Source organism: Podarcis tiliguerta (assembly GCF_965153285.1).
Source record: "Podarcis tiliguerta genome assembly, chromosome: 5".
NCBI lineage: Eukaryota > Metazoa > Chordata > Lepidosauria > Squamata > Lacertidae > Podarcis > Podarcis tiliguerta.
This window is the reverse complement of record NC_139538.1, coordinates 34,807,664-34,825,132: the sequence shown is the minus strand read 5'-3', so window position 1 is coordinate 34,825,132 and position 17,469 is coordinate 34,807,664. Positions and strand designations below refer to the sequence as shown.

At 44.0% G+C, this 17,469-nt stretch overlaps 1 protein-coding gene across 1 annotated transcript in view; it reads right to left on the bottom strand.

Annotated features, from left to right (window-relative positions):
* The window catches only part of SNED1 (sushi, nidogen and EGF like domains 1), a 71,263-nt gene that overhangs the window by 20,328 nt on the left and 33,466 nt on the right, over positions 1-17,469 (bottom strand). Inside the window, exons 7-18 of the mRNA XM_083443075.1 lie at positions 16,059-16,172; positions 15,578-15,691; positions 15,254-15,370; positions 14,527-14,652; positions 12,879-12,983; positions 10,608-10,721; positions 9,523-9,642; positions 8,465-8,581; positions 8,231-8,347; positions 6,243-6,356; positions 5,476-5,649; positions 4,452-4,565 (exon numbers count right to left, since the gene is read on the bottom strand). Of these exons, the coding sequence (XP_083299201.1) occupies positions 4,452-4,565; positions 5,476-5,649; positions 6,243-6,356; positions 8,231-8,347; positions 8,465-8,581; positions 9,523-9,642; positions 10,608-10,721; positions 12,879-12,983; positions 14,527-14,652; positions 15,254-15,370; positions 15,578-15,691; positions 16,059-16,172 (1,446 nt within the window). The remainder of the gene's footprint in view (positions 1-4,451; positions 4,566-5,475; positions 5,650-6,242; positions 6,357-8,230; positions 8,348-8,464; positions 8,582-9,522; positions 9,643-10,607; positions 10,722-12,878; positions 12,984-14,526; positions 14,653-15,253; positions 15,371-15,577; positions 15,692-16,058; positions 16,173-17,469) is intronic.

Sequence of the window (17,469 nt, the reverse complement as noted above, 5' to 3'; positions counted from 1 at the left end):
GTCAAACATTTATACAGCAATTACTGTATTTTTCTGCGTATAAGACTAAGTTTTTTCTTTTAAAACCAAAAAAGTAGGTTTAAAATTGGGGCTCGTCTAATACACGGATAGTGCTGAGGGGTGTTTTCTTAATTTGGAGTTCCCCAAAGTAGGGGGCATCTTATACATGGGGGGGCGTCTTATACATGGAAAAATACAGTACTTCACCAAATGATGCTTTACAGTTATCATTTCATTAACAGATATAGTCTTGCCCGGTAACAGCACACAGGATTCACCAAAAGGTCCCCGACACCAGGGTAAGAGGCTATTTTATTGTTGCTGGGAAGAAACCCTACAAAGGTAGCAGCTCTGCATAAAGCAGCTTTTAGGTGGGGATGGAAAAAGAGAAAGGGACACCCAGAACTCCTAACACTGCATCCTAAGAAATGAACAGTCATATTTAAGAGCACATTAGCACTAATAATTGACCTTAGGAAGGGGATTTCCAAAGGCTATAGAGAATAATAAACCTCACAACTCACATCCTGTTTGCAAGCACAAATAAGAGTTTGTAAATGAAGCATTATGCAAGTTAAAAAGTATTTTAGAATTGATAGGAATGTATTATATGAATAAAGAAAATTAATAACTACTACATTATAAAAAATTGGTTAGTGAACCAACTGGCTGTTTTTATATTGCACCCCCTCCCCCTAATTAACAGACAATGGCATTTCTTCAAGCCTGCGTTACTCCATTCTTTAATAAGCAAGTAGGTGTGTTCCATGCCATTCCTTCCATTCCTGTCAGAAGGCAGGGCTTTCTATGTCAACTGTATTAAGGGCTTGGGCTTGGTTTTGTGTCTTCATTTCTCATACCTGAAAACAGAATTTTTCCTATCTGAAAATATGAATATAATGGGAAGTTATGCAGTCTTCCCCTGTTACTCAGTTCAGCAAGTTTAAAGACAACACTCTCATGAAAGAGATCACTGATCATCCAAAGCATGCTTTTGCCAATTTCCCCTCCCAGTCACAAAGTCGTTCCACAGAGAAACAAGGCGATGTTATTAAGCAACATAATTGAAATATTGTTACATAATAAAGTTTATCCCCCCCCCCACCATATTTTAAGGCACGGTTTCTAGCAAGATGGGCCTTTCTATACCATATCCCAAGAAGAATACTTGGGTATTTCAATGACATTGTTATTTTCCCCATAATCGGTCAATGTGGCTTTTTAAAAAGCATATTTTTGTTTTATGTTACCCCTTTCTAGTTCATTGGAACTGGAAGATAGGAGATTGGAACTGGAAGATAGGAGATTATTAACCAAATGAAAAACAACAAAGCTAGTGGACCTGATGGGATACCTGCTGGAATCTTCAAAGTGGGTGAAATTGAACTTACACAACAACTTCACAAGCTCATAAAAAAAAAAAAAATCTGGGAAAGAGAAGAGATCCCAGAAGACTTTAGGGATGCCAAAATTATCAATCTCTTTTTAAAAAGGTGACAGAACTGATTGCGGAAACTCTTGAGGCATCTCTCTATTAGCTGCAGCTGGCAAAATTCTTGCAAGGATCTTAGCAAACTGTCTTTAACAATATCCGAGGTGACCCTTCCTAAATCCCAAAATGGTTTTTGGCCTTCTAGGGGGACAGTGGACATGATTTTCACCGCTTGACAGCTTCAAGAAAAATGCAGAGAGCAAAACCAACCCCTGCATATGGCATTTACTGACCTAAGGCTTTTGACACTGTAAATCGTAATGCCCTGTGGACTGTCCTTCTGCAAATTGGCTGCCCAGATAAATTTGTAAACATCATTCAGCTCCTCCATGATAATATGACAGCAACAATCGCAGATAACAATGGCTCTCAAAGTGAACCATTCACAGTGGGATCTGTTGTTAAACAGAGTTGTGTTATTGACCCAGCACTATTCATTCTTTTCACTGCCATGATCCTACACTTTGTCAAAGGGAAACTCCCCACCGGAGTAGAAATCATATATTGAACAGATGGAAAGCTCTTCAATCTGAGCAGGCTAAAAGCAAAGAATAAGGTTACCATAACTTGCGTCATAGAGCTTCAGTATGCTGATGACAACATAGTGTGCGCACACTCAGAGGATGACCTCCAAACCAGCCTAAATATCTTTGAAGAAGCTTATGAAAAGCTTGGCCTATCACTCAACATCCAAAAAACCAAAATGCTGCACCAACAAGTACAAAATAACCCCTCTGCAGTGCCACAAATCCAACTTGATGGTGTAACGTTGAAAAATGTCAATCACTTCTCCTACCTAGGCAGTTATCTTTCCACAAGGGCCAGCATTGATGACGAAATCCAGCATAGTCCAGCACCCTATATAGTGTGTACACAGCTTTAAAAGCGCTCAGATTTATGTAGAAAGCACACAGAGTAGAAGCCTAATTGGCACAGTTTATCTGAACTGCAGTCCTGCTAAACTTTAAGTAGCCTTAGTTTCCTGGTGCTCACCATCATGACCAAGACCTCTATGCATTCAACTGGGCCACCACAACACTTATCACAGCTACCTCAACAAGCCAGCAACCTAAGTGGACTACCACCAACCCTTCATCAGCATCCCCTGCATCCACTCCCCTATATACTATGATGTACACCCATTCATTCACATTACTCACACAACTGTAATTGGTTGGATGGCAGCCAATACAAACAATCTCAATCCAGGCAAGACAGAAGAAGTACTACTGGTGGGTTAACTTTGGAGGTGGTGCACAGCCTGTTCTGGCAAATTAATACTGGGAAATATAACTCTCCTTCTGCAGTGCAACAAAAACTGCATCTCACAAATGCATGGGGTTTTAAATTTTACTTCAAACCTGCCCCCCGGTTTACTGAATTGTTTTAGGTCACGTGTAAAAACCATAAGAAACATCAAAACAAGTAGCAACGGGAAAATACATATATTATTAAATATTAAAAGGTAGATATTTAAAGCAGAGATGATAATAAAGCAGTATAAATCTGGTGGCAGCAGAAATAACTAGCACAGGCTGTGAAAAAGTTCAGAAAGCTATTAAGTCTCAGTGTTCTACTTCAAATGGCCTTGGGGTTCCAGAAACCCTTTCTATTAATTTATAATGACAGATCTCTGCATAAAACTGACACTGACATATGGGCCGGATCAGACTTCATCCACTGGCCTTCACCAAATATTCATCCAGTAAAGGCTATTCATTTTCCTTTGGACTCTACCTATCAGTATCACTTCTGCTTTTGCCCTTTTCTCCCATCTCCTCATTCTCTCATCCCTAGCCCAAAGTGGGCCTTCCACCTGCAACTGCACATCTAAATCTCTTCACTGCTGTCAGGAGGAAGGGGAAGCTTGCTGTTGATAATGCCTCCTTATACTATAGCTGCTATACAAAGACCATCTCAATAAAGGATTTGCCTCCACTTTCAGAGGCATTATACCTCTGCATGCCTGTTGCTAGGATTCAGAGGTAGGAACAGTGCCGTTGCACTCAGGTTCTCCTTGCGGGACTCCCAAAAACACCTGGATAGCCACTGTGGGAAGAGGATACTAGACTAGATGGACTTTTAGCCTGATGCAGCAAAACTCTTCTTGTCTTTTAGCATTCCCATTCTGCAGGTGGCTGAACCTTAATACAGAAAGGCAGGTCCCTTGCTAAAATCTTCCTGGTCCTTTCTGAATTCAAAATTTTCAGTCATAAATATTTCTTTGACTGCTTTTTCTATTTGTTCTGCTGGATGCAATTCTCTATTGCTGATTTTATTCTGCCTCCTATTGTATTTTGGTTAACCGCCCAGAGGACTTTGTCATTAGGTAGTATATAAATATTGGAACTAATTAAATAATAAATAAAATCAAAAGCTACATTACTCTGAAAACCACAGTACTCTAAAAAGAATTATACATTTTTATTTTAGGTGTACGTATACCCGGCCTCCCTAACCAAAGTCCTTATTTAAAAACATTGAACACACAACAGTACAACATTACAACGGTGCGCACACACACCGCCCCAGTTCTCCAGTGTTTTGACAAATGCCACTCTGCAGCTGGAGCTCCTGGCCTGGGATGGATTGTTGAAGCAACCAGATGTTAGTCCCTCACTGGGTTTCTTAAGCTGCTGCTGCTGCTTATGACTCTCACAGGATCTAGTGCCAGTGGCAGATGCAGGAAGTGTTGGGAGAGCAAAAGCATTAGAAGCCTCCCCACCAGTCCTCAGATGTTCCAGCTGCAACTTTGCTGCTGAATCTCTGGGCCACAGCAAGTCTCCTACGAAATAATCCTGGTTCAGAAATGGCTCAATGTTAAGTCCCTCACGGGCCAGGGCTTTCTCAATGGGGCTTATGGTAACACTGGTGGTACGCCCTGACATAGCACCGATGTGGTGCTATGGGCAACAACGTCATGCGACTTTCTGGCACACATACTTGCACATTCTCTTACCCAACTCACAGTGGTGTCCTGTATAGCCAGTTTTGCACAAGCACAGGAAAGTGGCAATTCGATCTTTACACAAGCCTCCGTTCATACACGGATGAGATCTGCATTCATCAATTTCTGTAATAGAGAGGGGAGAAGAAGAAGAGTTTGGATTTGATATCCTGCTTTATCACTACCCGAAGGAGTCTCAAAGTGGCTAACATTCTCCTTTCCCTTCCTACCCCACAACAAACACTCTGTGAGGTGAGTGGAGCTGAGAGACTTCAAAGAGGTGTGACTAGCCCAAGGTCACCCAGCAACTGCATGTGGAGGAGCGGGGAATCAAACCTGGTCACCAGATTACGAGTCTACCGCTCTTAACCACTACACCACACTGGCTCTCAGTGATGACCATCTAGCTGTAATGGAAAACCATAAAAGCCCTGAAAGAGACACAGACACCCACACCCCTCCCTTATGTGCCAGGGCATGTGGATTGGAGCAGCCTACACATTAGGAAAGGTGCTTGTTAGAAACAACCCCTCCCACTGCAGCATGGGAACCGGGGATAACAGGAACCAGAGGTGCAAACACAAATCTAGTCACACAGTAAGCACCACTAGTCAGGGGCAACATGCTGCCCGTTAGCTGCTGGTCAAGAGGGGTTGCTTCCCTTTCACAGTATGAGCTATGTCAGCTTTGCCCAGCTTGCACCTATTGTTCTTTTATAATGGCTTATCTGCCTTCTCGCTTCCTTAAGCTTGAGAAGTGCTATGGTTTCCCCAAGGGGATTTTCCTCTCTCCTTTTATCAACTCCAAGACTTCCAAGATACACAGGAATGTTAGAACTCCAGAATAATCACAGGAACCAAAACTGGCACTGGTCTGGTTCCACTTTGTCTTCTCACAAGAACAATAGGCAGGTATCAGACACTGAAGAATACAGTACTATAGTTCTGATGAAATATTAAAGTCACCAGAAACTGTTGCTTGAAGTTGAAAAGGACCTGATCACTCACTCACTCACTCAAATACAAAATCAAGTTACCGTTACACTCTGGAGGGTCACTCCAGACGCCTTGTGTTCTGCACACCCTGGGGTTATTCTGGGGACTGAGAACATAACCCAGATCACACCGGTATTCTGCCAGAGAGCCCAGCTTAGTGGAGTTAAATGCCACCTGGGCATGCTTCACCTCCTTGGGGGTACCACAGTCTACCTCTATAAGGAAAAGAAAGAGTGGGGGAGGGGTGGAAGAAGAAAGGTTATAGAGCAATGCATTTGTTATATAGTCTATGAGCTGCACAATTAACACTGATGTAAATAAGGGCTTTGCCCTGATGAGAGCACTGGGGATAGTGAAGGCCTAGTTCTTCACACAGAACCTAAAAGGACATTCCCTTTTGTGTGAGCGACTTACTGAGTTACGTTAGAAAAGTTCTCATGCTGTGGCCTGCCTTCATCAGAGAAGCAAAAACTGCAATGCCAGCCTCTAAAATTAATGTCGCCAGGGCAAGCCTTCAGTGGTTAGCATCATTTGTTCCAAGAGACACTGCTCTTAGCTCCCAAATGCAGTTTGTAGTGCTGCAAATAATTAGCACGGATCCGAGCTGCAAGTTCCAACCTGCCTTACACAAGTTTCACAGAAGCTGAAATTTTAAGACAGAACTTCCAAAAACCTCCAGAAGCAGTCCAGAACATTAGCTGAATGGTTTTGCTTTTTAAAAGAATTGAAAACGTTGGCATGGCCCATTGTGCTAGGACAGATGACCTATCACAGCTGACTATGGGGCATTACCTTTCTATGCGTTTACCTGATTGGCAGTGCCTTCCTGTGTAGCCAGCTGGGCATGTGCACAAATAGCTGTTGCCAAGATCCTGACAAGTGGCTCCGTTTTCACATGGATGCAGGAGGCAAGGAGAAGGAGCTATGAAAGCAGAGCCCAGCCCACCAATACAAAATTGTTCCATTTAGTATTCCAAACAGAGCATACAAAAGCACCTTTAAAAAATGAAGCAACATGTGAGAGTAACACAAATGATTTCTAACCCTAGTAATGCAGTCACACTGCAGGATATTTTACACCACCAACACCAGAGACTTAACTGTGTGTTACGCTAACTGCTCTGCTTGCATCAATGTTGGAATTTTGGATTCTGGATTTCCTCCAGGTCTGCAGCATATAAGGAGGGGAGATTTAATTCTTCCCTCACCAGCTGCTATTCCAGTGAAAATAACCCCCCATGCTCCAGTTAGTAATAGAGTGGGGAAACTTCTATTGGTACCAATGTAGAGTGGAAGCTCCTTTTGGTGCCAATGGAAGTTGTTGGCCCCCAATCACTAAAGGCAGCATAGGGAGAGGGGATTTCTATTGGGATCACAGAAGGGAAGGAGAAGATTAAACCTCCTCTCCTAAAGAACTGTAGAATCAATGGAAATCGCCCATTCCACTGTGCTTATGATTAATTTTTAGAAGTTCGGTGACTTAGCTGCAAGGCACATAATTATCACAACCTGTAGTTATGCCACCCAAGCAGCTATGTTCTGAGCATCCAGCTATGGTTCAACCTAGACCACTGATCAGTACTTTTGATTGCTGTTCAGGATAAATCCAGCTCCTAATTTCATATCATGCCTGGCATCAAGCTTACTTTTTACCTCTACAATGGAAAGCAATCAAATCTTCAACACTTTGCTCAAATCTGCAATATAAACAATACATTCATTCATTTATTTAGTTGAGTATTTCTAAATAGGGATTTCAGTAAATTATAACTCCTTGGAGATTCAACATCCTGATCCCAGCCTATTGAGATCAAGCAGGCTCCTTCACTGTACTCTTCCAGCACCTGCATAAAACATTCTTGTTCAGACAAGCCTACCCAGATGCTTAGAAAGTTGAGGTACTCTTAATCTGTTTTAATATTTTAATTTTTGTATGTTTTGAAAGTAGGGTCCTGAACTCTTATTGACTTTGCTGTTATATCTTTTGTAACCACTCTGAGGTTTCACAACCAAGCGGTGTGTAAGTTTTATGAAGTAAATAAAGAAAACAATAGTGTTGCAGTCTCCTGAAAGTGGACTGGATGGCTACTAGCCATTATGAGTTGTGCTCAGGTTCAGCCTGTGTGCTTCCTATACAGTGGCGTAGCGTGGGTTGTCAGCACCCGGGGCAAGGCAAGTAATTTGCGCCCCCTAACCTGTGGATTTGCGCCCCCTAACCCGTGGATTTGCGCCCCCTGACCCTAACCCTCAGATGTTGCGCCCGGTGCGGCCTGCACCCCCCACGCTACGCCACTGTTCCTATAGGCATCTGGTTGGCTACTGTGAGATGAAGAAGCTGATCGGCCTAATCCAGCAGGCTCTTCTTATGTTCTTAACTCCCTTAGGTTGCCAAAAGGAGACCCCGCCTGATGGCTTTACCCTCTGGGGAGAGAAACCATCCCTGCTGCCTAATGTCAATAGGCCTCTGGCTTAGTCATTGCCCCAAGGGCATGCCTTTTCTTTCACATGTGCTGTTCACACGTGGAAGACCGCTCCAAACCCATAACTACATTTGGAACTCTCCCCTTCTCAATTGTTTTTTGGTGTTCCTCTTTCAACAAACCTCCAAAATGGAGATATTGAACCCAGTTAACATCTATGTGGGATGTGCTGCTACAGTTGCTTTAAAATGTGTGTGTTTTTATATATAGTTTTTTAATATATATATATATGCAACTGTTTCACAAATATATATTTCAACATTGCAAATGCCTCATGGGAAGCAATTCATAAATGGAATAAATAATACACTAATACCTATCTCGCAGTGTCGCCCGGAATATCCTGGGAGGCAGTCACATTTGTACTTGCCGATATAGTGGAAACAGGTCCCCCCATTATGACAAGGCCCTGAGGCACAGGGGTCAGGCTTGCCTGTGAAAACAGAAGGCCCAGGTTACATAGCAAACAATTCCCTAACACCTCCCAAGAAGTCCCTTTATGTACCCATCCCCTCGGCTAAAATTGCAGCAGTGCATGCAGTGGAGATACCTATCTCACAGTGCTTCCCTGTGAAGCGGTAAGGACAGGTGCAGTGGTATTCTCCGTCTGATTCTTTACACGTCCCTCCATTGCGGCAGGGTCCAGAACTGCACAGCTTTGGCTTTGCTGGGAAGGGAAAAAAGCATCCGTACTTGTTACAAGCCCCTTTAAAAGACAGGTGGAAGGAGAAGTTCCGCTCACTGGGCCTCTAGCCCTTTCACCAGGTTAAACTGTGTCCCTGACACCTTCCCTGACCAATCCAATGAAATAGGACTGGCAGCAGATCCACGGCAGACAAAATAAAAGCACTTCCATATAAAGCGTAATTAATTTTTATTGAATTTGCTTCCAAAGCAGGAGTCCCGATATCTGCATCAGTTTAAGTTTTGCACATCACCATTGCTCAGTCTCATAGTTATGTCAACTAAAAGTGTTGCTCAACTGGAACAGACTAACAGCAACTGAAAGTGGTGTTTATTTGCGATAGGTTGCTAGTTCATTTTTTCTGCCTTACAATGTATGCTGAATATAATTTTTGTGTTTAGAAGCTGTTTTTTCTGAATATTTGGCAACTGGAAGTGCTAGTTTGTTGGCACCAGGCTATTGAGCTATATCCATTTCTATTTTTTACCGTGTTCAGAATTGTTTTACTGCAAGGTTTCCCAAACTTGCGTCTCCAGCTGTTTTTGGACTACAACTCCCATCATCCTTAGCTAGCAGGACTGGGGGTCAGGGATGGTGGGAATTGTAGTGCAAAAACAGCTGGAGACCCAGGTTTGGGAAACCCTGTTTTATTGCATTGCTGTTATTGTGTAGAAGAATACATTTTAGTAAAACCTGAAGGTTTTTGGTTTTTTGTTTGTCTTGGCTTCTCACAATGTCTTTTTGACCTGAGAGAGAACCATGCCCTGGACCAGCCACGGAAGAGAAAAGGAGGGGAAGAACATTACCTGCTGTCAATTCCATCACCCTGCACTAGGAAAAAAATGATAGTGTGTCCTATTTATAGCATCAAAGTAGGATTTGGAAAGGCAGCTTCTGTTCTTCCATTCAGGGTTGGCAAATACCTTTCTCACAGTGCCTGCCGACGAAGCCTCGGGTACATTCACAGGTGTAGGAGTCATCTTGAGCTTCACATGATCCGCCATTCAGACAAGGATCCGAGTCACAAGGAGAAGGTGGCTCAGCTGCAAAAGCAGACATGGCCTCACATGGGCTGATGCTAAATAAAAACCCCACCTGCCCCACGGAAAGGAGCTCAATTAAATGACATGGAAAAAAGGACACACATCTTTGAATTAATAAGCCCAGGGGTCCTCTAGCCCACAACTTGTTTTTTAGGATATTTGTTTATGGGGATCTTCCTAGTGCCTGCAAACAAGCTACACAATCTCTGTAATAAAAAATCATGCTTACAGCACTTTTCAGGATACAAACTAAACTTGAAGTTAAACGTGCTGCAGGCTTTTAAAAACACAACTGGCATGAGAAGGGTGGGGCTGATTATTATAAGAATTGCAGAAGGCATGGAAGGGAAACTTAGCCCCTGCTTGCAGTCCTAAAGATCATCTCTCCTCTGAAGCAAATACTTACTTTGGAAAGAAATCTCCTACTGACACCAATGGGGGAATTTCTTGCCAATGCAAATACCATTTTCAGAGGAGGGACTTTCCTTGGGACTGCCGTGGTGGTTAGTTTCTCATGCATATGTGCTGCGATTCCAATAATGATCAATCCCTGTATCCAGTGCAGACGCAGTTACTTTTATGTGCAGTTTGGCCCAAAGAGATTGCCCAGTCTTATCTCATTTACCAGGGAAGGAACGATTTGCTCAGGGACTTCAACCTGGATCTGATTTGCATGTGAAGAGCAAGAGGTAACAGAAGAAGATATCAATTGCTCATGCATCCCCTTCTCACATGCAGCTTCACAACGGCATTCAACACTAGCATTCTATCAACTGCATTGCACCTTCCCAAGTCTTTATTGCATTCAAAGAAATGCTTCATTTATGTTGCAGGGTATAGTATTCACAACTCAGAGTGGATTCTGGATTAGTTTCTCTGGTATGCAATACTGGGCATTCTCCCACCACCTTGATCCTCAGAGTCAAAGCCCATTTTGATGTGCCCAGACTCCCTATCCTACTTACTGTGGTTTGTGCCGTAATCCGTATGGCACACACAAAGGTAATTGCCACCGTACTCCATACAGTAGCCTCCATCTGGGCACTGGGTGTTCATATTGCAAGGTGTTGCGGTCACTTCTGCAGTGGCGGGGAGGAAACAAACACACAGCAGTTCCCTGTCATGCAGCTCAGTACCATGCAGGCGAGCTTCATTTAAAAATACCCCAACAGTTAAAAGAAACATTTTGGGGTGACACCTGCATTAAGAAACACACAAGCAAAACCAGCAGATGCATGGATCTGAAGGCACTTTCCCTTAAAATAGCTTTTATGCCATGTTTCTAAATTGCTTTTAACTCTGAGAGGATTCTACACTGGGGAGGCTAACTTTTTTACTCTGGCGGCTACACTGCCCCATTGCAACTCGCCTGGGGGCCACATGCCTATAGTGACTGTGGCCCAAAAGTGGGTATAGAGATCCCACATTCTCACACAAACATGCAAAGAGCCCCGCCTCCACTCCTCAGCTGATCCTTGCAGTGTGCATGTATATTTTACTCACCATTGCAGTGCTGAGCTGGGCAAAGAGGCTTACTTCTCTGTGCCCAACCCAGTACTCCAAGGAAGAAGAAAACCGAGTCCTCTATATTTTTCAGGTGATGATCAGAAGAGCAGAGAGGGTCATGCAATGTTATCCGCTGTCTCTGCCTTAGATTTTTTTTTACGAGGGGGCACTGGGGTGTAACCTGTGGAAACATGGCTGGCTTGAAAAAGATTTCCTGTTTAGGGAAGTTTTTAATATTTAATGCTGTATTGTTTTTAACACTTGATTGGAAGCCGCCCAGAGTGGCCTGGGAAACTCAGCCAGATGGGCGGGGTATAAATAATAAATTATTACAGTGGTGCCTCGCAAGACGAAAAGAATCCGTTCCGCGAGTCTCTTCGTCTTGCGGTTTTTTCGTCTTGCGAAGCAAGCCCATTAGCGGCTTAGCGGTTTAGCGGATCAGCTGATAAGCGGCTTAGCGGATCAGCTGTTAAGTGGCTTAGCGGCTTGGGAAAGGGGGGGGGGGAGGAAAAAAACCCCACAGGAACTTGCAAGACATTTTTGTCTTGCGAAGCAAGCCCATAGCAAATTCGTTTTGCGAAGCACCTCCAAAACGGAAAACCCTTTCGCCTAGCGGATTTTTCGTCTTGCGAGGCATTCGTCTTGCGGGACACCACTGTATTATTATTATTATTATTATTATTATTATTATTATTATTAGCTTTTATATCTCTAGATGGGAGATTGAAACAGAGCATGACTGATGTAACAGTGACACACTCAAAATCAAGACAGTTATCCTTGTCAGTGGGAATCGTCAGTCATCTTGATGACTTGGTAACTGAAAAAGAGCTGCATTTCCATAAGGAAAGTACTACAGGAGTCGCCTTTTCCTGTCTTAGGCAGAAACAAAGGCTAGACATGGACAATATTATTTAAGAGTGTTGAAAGTGGTTTGAGAGAAATATCATTTCCTGTGGTATACATGGTGGGTTGTATTTTTTTGTCCCACCGCTGTCTCTGATCCAACAGGTTTTGCAAAACTCACTTACCACAAGCCAGGAATGGGAAAATCAGCCCCCCTCCAGATGTTGCTGGACTTAAAAAAAAAGGTAAAGGACCCCTGGACGGTTAAGTCCAGTCAAAGGTGACTATGGGGTTGCGGCGCTCGTCTCGCTTTAAGGGCAATGGAGCCGGCATTTGTCCACAGACAGCTTTCCGGTCATGTGGCCAACATGACTAAACTGCTACTGGTTCAATGGAACACTGTGACAGAAGCCAGAGCACATGGAAAGGCCATAGCAGTACCTATTTATCTACTTGCACTGGCATGCTTTTCAACTGCTAGGTTGGCAGAAGCTGGGGCAGAGCAATGGGAGCTCACTCTGTCGCGGTGATTCGAACCGCCGACCTTCTGATCAGCAAGCCCAAGAGGCTCAGTGGTTTAAACCACAGTGCCACCATTCCCACTGGACTACAACTCTCATCACCCCTGACCACTGGCCATGCTAGCTAGGCTAATCAAAGCTGGAGTCTAACAGCATATGGACTATGTCCCTGCCATAAGTAAAAGTGGGATGAGTGTATACACAAGCAACAACCTAATTTTCAACCTGCCTTAAGCTGTCTGAAAAATGCTCATCTATCTCCAAAGCAAGAGCTCACTGGTGGAGAGCTTTACTGAGCTACAGAAACCAATATTCAGAAGGTGGACAGAATAGCCTATCAGTAGCTATTAACAACATTCCTACCAAATTCACAGAGAAGACCAAAATATCCTGGAGGGCACTGGCATATGGTGACGTTTCCATCCAGACACTTCCCCCCGTTCCGACACTCGCAGTCCTCTGAGAGCTCTGCAAAAAGCCAAAGGGGGTGGGGGCAGGGGGGGGGACTAATGAGGCTCATCTGTGCCAGCAAAAGCTCAAGCTACTGAGGCCTTCACAACCCCCACCAGTAACCAACAGAGTGTTGTTCAGGCTGCTGTGGGGAGGGATCTGGATTAGGTTTGGCTACAAGTGTTGTGGTGACAGAACCTTTACTCCCTTTCTCATGACCTCAGATATTTACCTTAATTAACACCCAAGAGACTGCAAATTACAAACCAGCTGCTGCTGCTGCTCCCCACTGGAGTCATCAAGCTCCACCTTTCAAAGGCTCCCTTGTGGTCCTATCTGTGCTCTGTTCAGTGACTCTAATGAGCCTCATTGCTTCTTGTAAGAGACGTACCTCACACTCAACCCATTTCCCCTCTCCTTCTGGAGAATGACATGAGCCAGTGTTTCCTTGCATGGGGTCACTGCCTCCAAATGGAAGATTGCAAAAAAGGGGCAAGTGGGGTGGGGAACAGGAAGACGTAGTGATAGGATGGAGAAAATTGCAGCTCCCACAATACTGCAGTGTGTAATAAATTTAGCACAGGAGACTCTCCATTAAATGAAGTACCACCTGGCCACGCTGCAATGCATTAGCAATTGCAACGGCGTGATGGAAGTCAGTGGGCAGCCATTCTCTATATAGACTGGGAAAGGGCTGTTATAGGACCTGAATCATCAAAAGAAGCGCTGGCTACACACAAGTGTGTAAAAAAGAAAGGTATGAGAACATCTGTTGAATATGGTCCCACAGTTACGGGCTGATGTAAACAACCCATTTTGACCTAATGGAAACCAAAGGATTGCCATCTTTTGGAGTACTGGTTGGCTCTAGGAACTTGCCAAGATCACAGGCCTCTTTGCTCTTGAAAATTGTGTGTGTGTAGTTCAGGTTAAGTGATTATATTGGCATTACATTGAGAGTTTCTAGCACCGGTTAACATGTCCTTCCCCTACTGGCAACTTGTGCTGGGATGTCTGTGCCATCATCACTACATGCAAGTGGTCATGTATAGTGTCCAACCACACATAATTCTCCATATTTCCCTTAAGAGGCGTTTTCGTTTGTGTGTTTTTTGGTGGTGGGGTTTCATTTTACCCAAAGCAACAGTGAGAAGCCAGAGTCTGAATCAGACATGCTTATTATGGTGGGGAACACTTATCTCTTCCACGCATGCCTGTTTCTTAATAACTTGCCTCCATTGGAAAGCCTAAACTGAACTCCATCCCTGGCTGAACATAAAGGCATTTTCTCACACCCCTGTAAACTGAAAGCGAGAAAAGCTATGAACACTGACCAGCACCACTTCCACCCTCCCACCCCTGTTTTGATATTATTTTAATTTGCTTTTCTGCTACCGTTGTGTTTATAAACCAAAAACCAAAAAACCAATTCTCAATATAACGGCTCCCCTGTCCATATGAACCTTCATGCTAGACTGCAACTTCCTATAGCTGCTTTGGGTAAAGCACCCCTCCCTGCAAAGAGAATGAATAGTTTGTATACAGACCGGGCTACACTTACTGTCTTCGCAGTCGGTGCCTGTGTATCCTTCCGCACACTCACACACATATCCTTGGCTGCTTTCAAGGCAAGTGCCTTCGTTCTGACATGGATTGGACATGCAGGCACTGGGCATTCTGGGCCCACCTACAAAATATTTGCGAGAGATCAACAACATGAGGAAAGAGGGGAAATGCCAGGTTAATATTGCACAAAGAAAAAGGGCTAGGTGTTCTTCAAACACATGAATTATTACTCTGAAGGAGGATGGGGTTCAGTTGTTCTCCATCTCTATAGTGGAGAAGATAACGGGGTGCAAACTGCAGCCCAAAGGACTTTGGTTAAATATCAGGAAAAGCATCCTAACCGCATAGTTGCTAGGGTGTTTTGGAATTTTCAGTAGTGGAAGCCTGCAAAAGAACCTTAGATAAATACATGACTTGATTAATTTGAGTAGATCTGATCCAAAAGTAGTATCCAAAAATTCATAAAACAACTTAAAACCCTAAATGGAAGGGTGTACATTTACGAAAATGAGGGTGAACAGGTTTTTTCAATGAATCTACTATAGCAGAGATAGGGAACCAGTTTCCCCTATATTATTAGATTCCATTTCCCATCAGCCTCGGCCTTATGGGAACAGTCAGGGGTGGTGAGAGTTGTGGCCCAACAATAACTGAAGAGCCACAGGTTTGCCATCCCTGATTTAGACAATCTCTCTGAGGTGATGTGGGGTCATCCTGCTCACCATATTGACAGTTGTTCCCATAGTAGCCTGGAGAGCATGTGCAGATGTAGCGCCCTGGGCGGATATAGTTGCACGTCTGTCGGTTCCTGCAGTTCCTGCCCTCACAGGCTGAAGGATCTAGAGCGGAGAAGAGTAGGGAGCCTCAGTACAGCCCAACGCAGCTGAATAACTATACACAACAATAAGTACAGGGCTGGGCCTAAGAAGAGAGTCTGACAGAGTAAAGAAAGAGAGGCTCAGAGCAAAGAGTCCGCCACTGAGAGGAATCTGGCTATGTGGGGAGGAGAAGGAGGGTGCCACCACGCAGTTATGAAATCAGGGCACCTGTTTCACAGCGCTGTCCTGTGAATGGCGCCACACACACACAGGTGTAATTGTCCACTAGGTCCATACATCGCCCACCGTTCAGGCATGGGTTGGAATCACATTCGTTTATTTCTGCGAAGGAGAAACAACAACAAAAAGATCAGCACCTGACCACAACTGCAGGCCTAGCCATGTTTAAAACAAATATAGGTCTCTGCATATGGATGATTTAAGGGTTGTCATTCACGAGGATGGAGGTAGAAACAGAGCTGTGAAGCTTCCCCATGGTATCATAAGCCCACTCAATGGAAGAGAGCAAAGAATCCCATGTGTGTGCAGAAAAAGACATGCTTGCTGCTGGACTGTGGAAGTGTGTATGTAGGTTCTTTGCTGTCCAGTCTCTGATAGTAGAATCCCCTTGACTTACCTTGGAACAGCTTCCAAATTCCTCTTTTTGTCTGCTTAACTGGTGGGCTAAATGTGTTCATTGTTAGCTCACCTGTCTCACAATCTTCTCCTGTAAAACCTGGCTGGCAAAGGCACACAGCTGTTCTGTTGGCCACTTGGCATTCCCCGCCATTCTGGCACTCTTTGGCTTCACATGGAGACTCCTCTGTAGTGTTTTAGAACAAGAAATGGAGCGCAAATTAGAACACAAAAGATTTGCCCATTCCATTGATACAAACAAGCATGTGTGGTGTGGTTTCCTCCCAAGGCTGCTGTATGGGTGCCTCAGACAAGGGACTTAGTTTGTCCCTTTCCCAGACATGCTTCTCCTGCTTTCAGAATTAGTAGCATTTCTTGGCTGTAGCACCATAGGTAGTGAGAAGCTATGTGGGGTCTGGGAAATGGCCGAATATAGGAAGTTATGGTCTCTCAAAGCTCAAGTACCTTCCTTAGGCATATGATTCAATTACAGCTCTCTTTGGACTCTGTGCAAGAAAAAATGATGCTGCAAAAAGCCAATTTGTGGTAACAACCGCCTTCTATGAATCTGTTGTACACCTTATAGTTTGCAGTCAATGGCTCTTACAAGGTTGGAAAAATGCAAGTGAACTTCTGAAACCAGATAAATTTGGAGTGTTCTCATAATATTGGGGAGGATGGTGATGCCTGCAGCAGCCACAAAGACTCCTTTTAGTGGCCATTTACATGCCAAATTTATGTCCATCTTTCCCTACCTCCTTGCCAAGTGAATAGCACACCGTGAAGGGCATTGCATGGTTACTTTCTTAACAATCAACAGGCAAATGAATCAATCGCTTGACTTGATTTGCCTCCAAGGAATGCTCTGGTTTGGGAAAGGGCAAGCCAGACAGGAGCCCCTGAACAAGGCATTCTGTTTAGAGGTGTTGTCTGGGCAGTGGTTCAGGTATGCTGCATGGTTAATTCAGCCACAGGTAGAGCTGTGTGGGAGACACACACACACACACACACACACACGAACTTGCATGTACAAAACCTGATCACATTTAGCTCTTCGCTTTTCTCCAGCCATAGTATATTTCTATCCTATGCAGGCTGTGGGAACATATGTTCTGTTCTTCTGGGGAATGATTGTGTATATATGTGTTGCAGAAAGGCACCTGTACCTTTTGCACCAAAGTCTCCCATCCCCAGACCTGATTAAAAAACTATTGTGACTGCACACTAGCCTCCCTCTAGTACTTGGAAGGATGCTGGCACTAGGATTAAAGGGAGGGGGCAACACCTAAACATACACCATTTTATGATTTGTACAGTCTAACATTTCCTGATCCAGAATGTTTCAGCAGAGAATTAGAAAGACAACTTTCCTGCATACAGTTCCCACACTACAACTGCTAACTGCTTTCTATCCCAATTTGTTCCGCAAAGTACCATAGTTTGAGCAGGCCATCCCTAACTTCTGCCCCACCCCCAGACTAGAA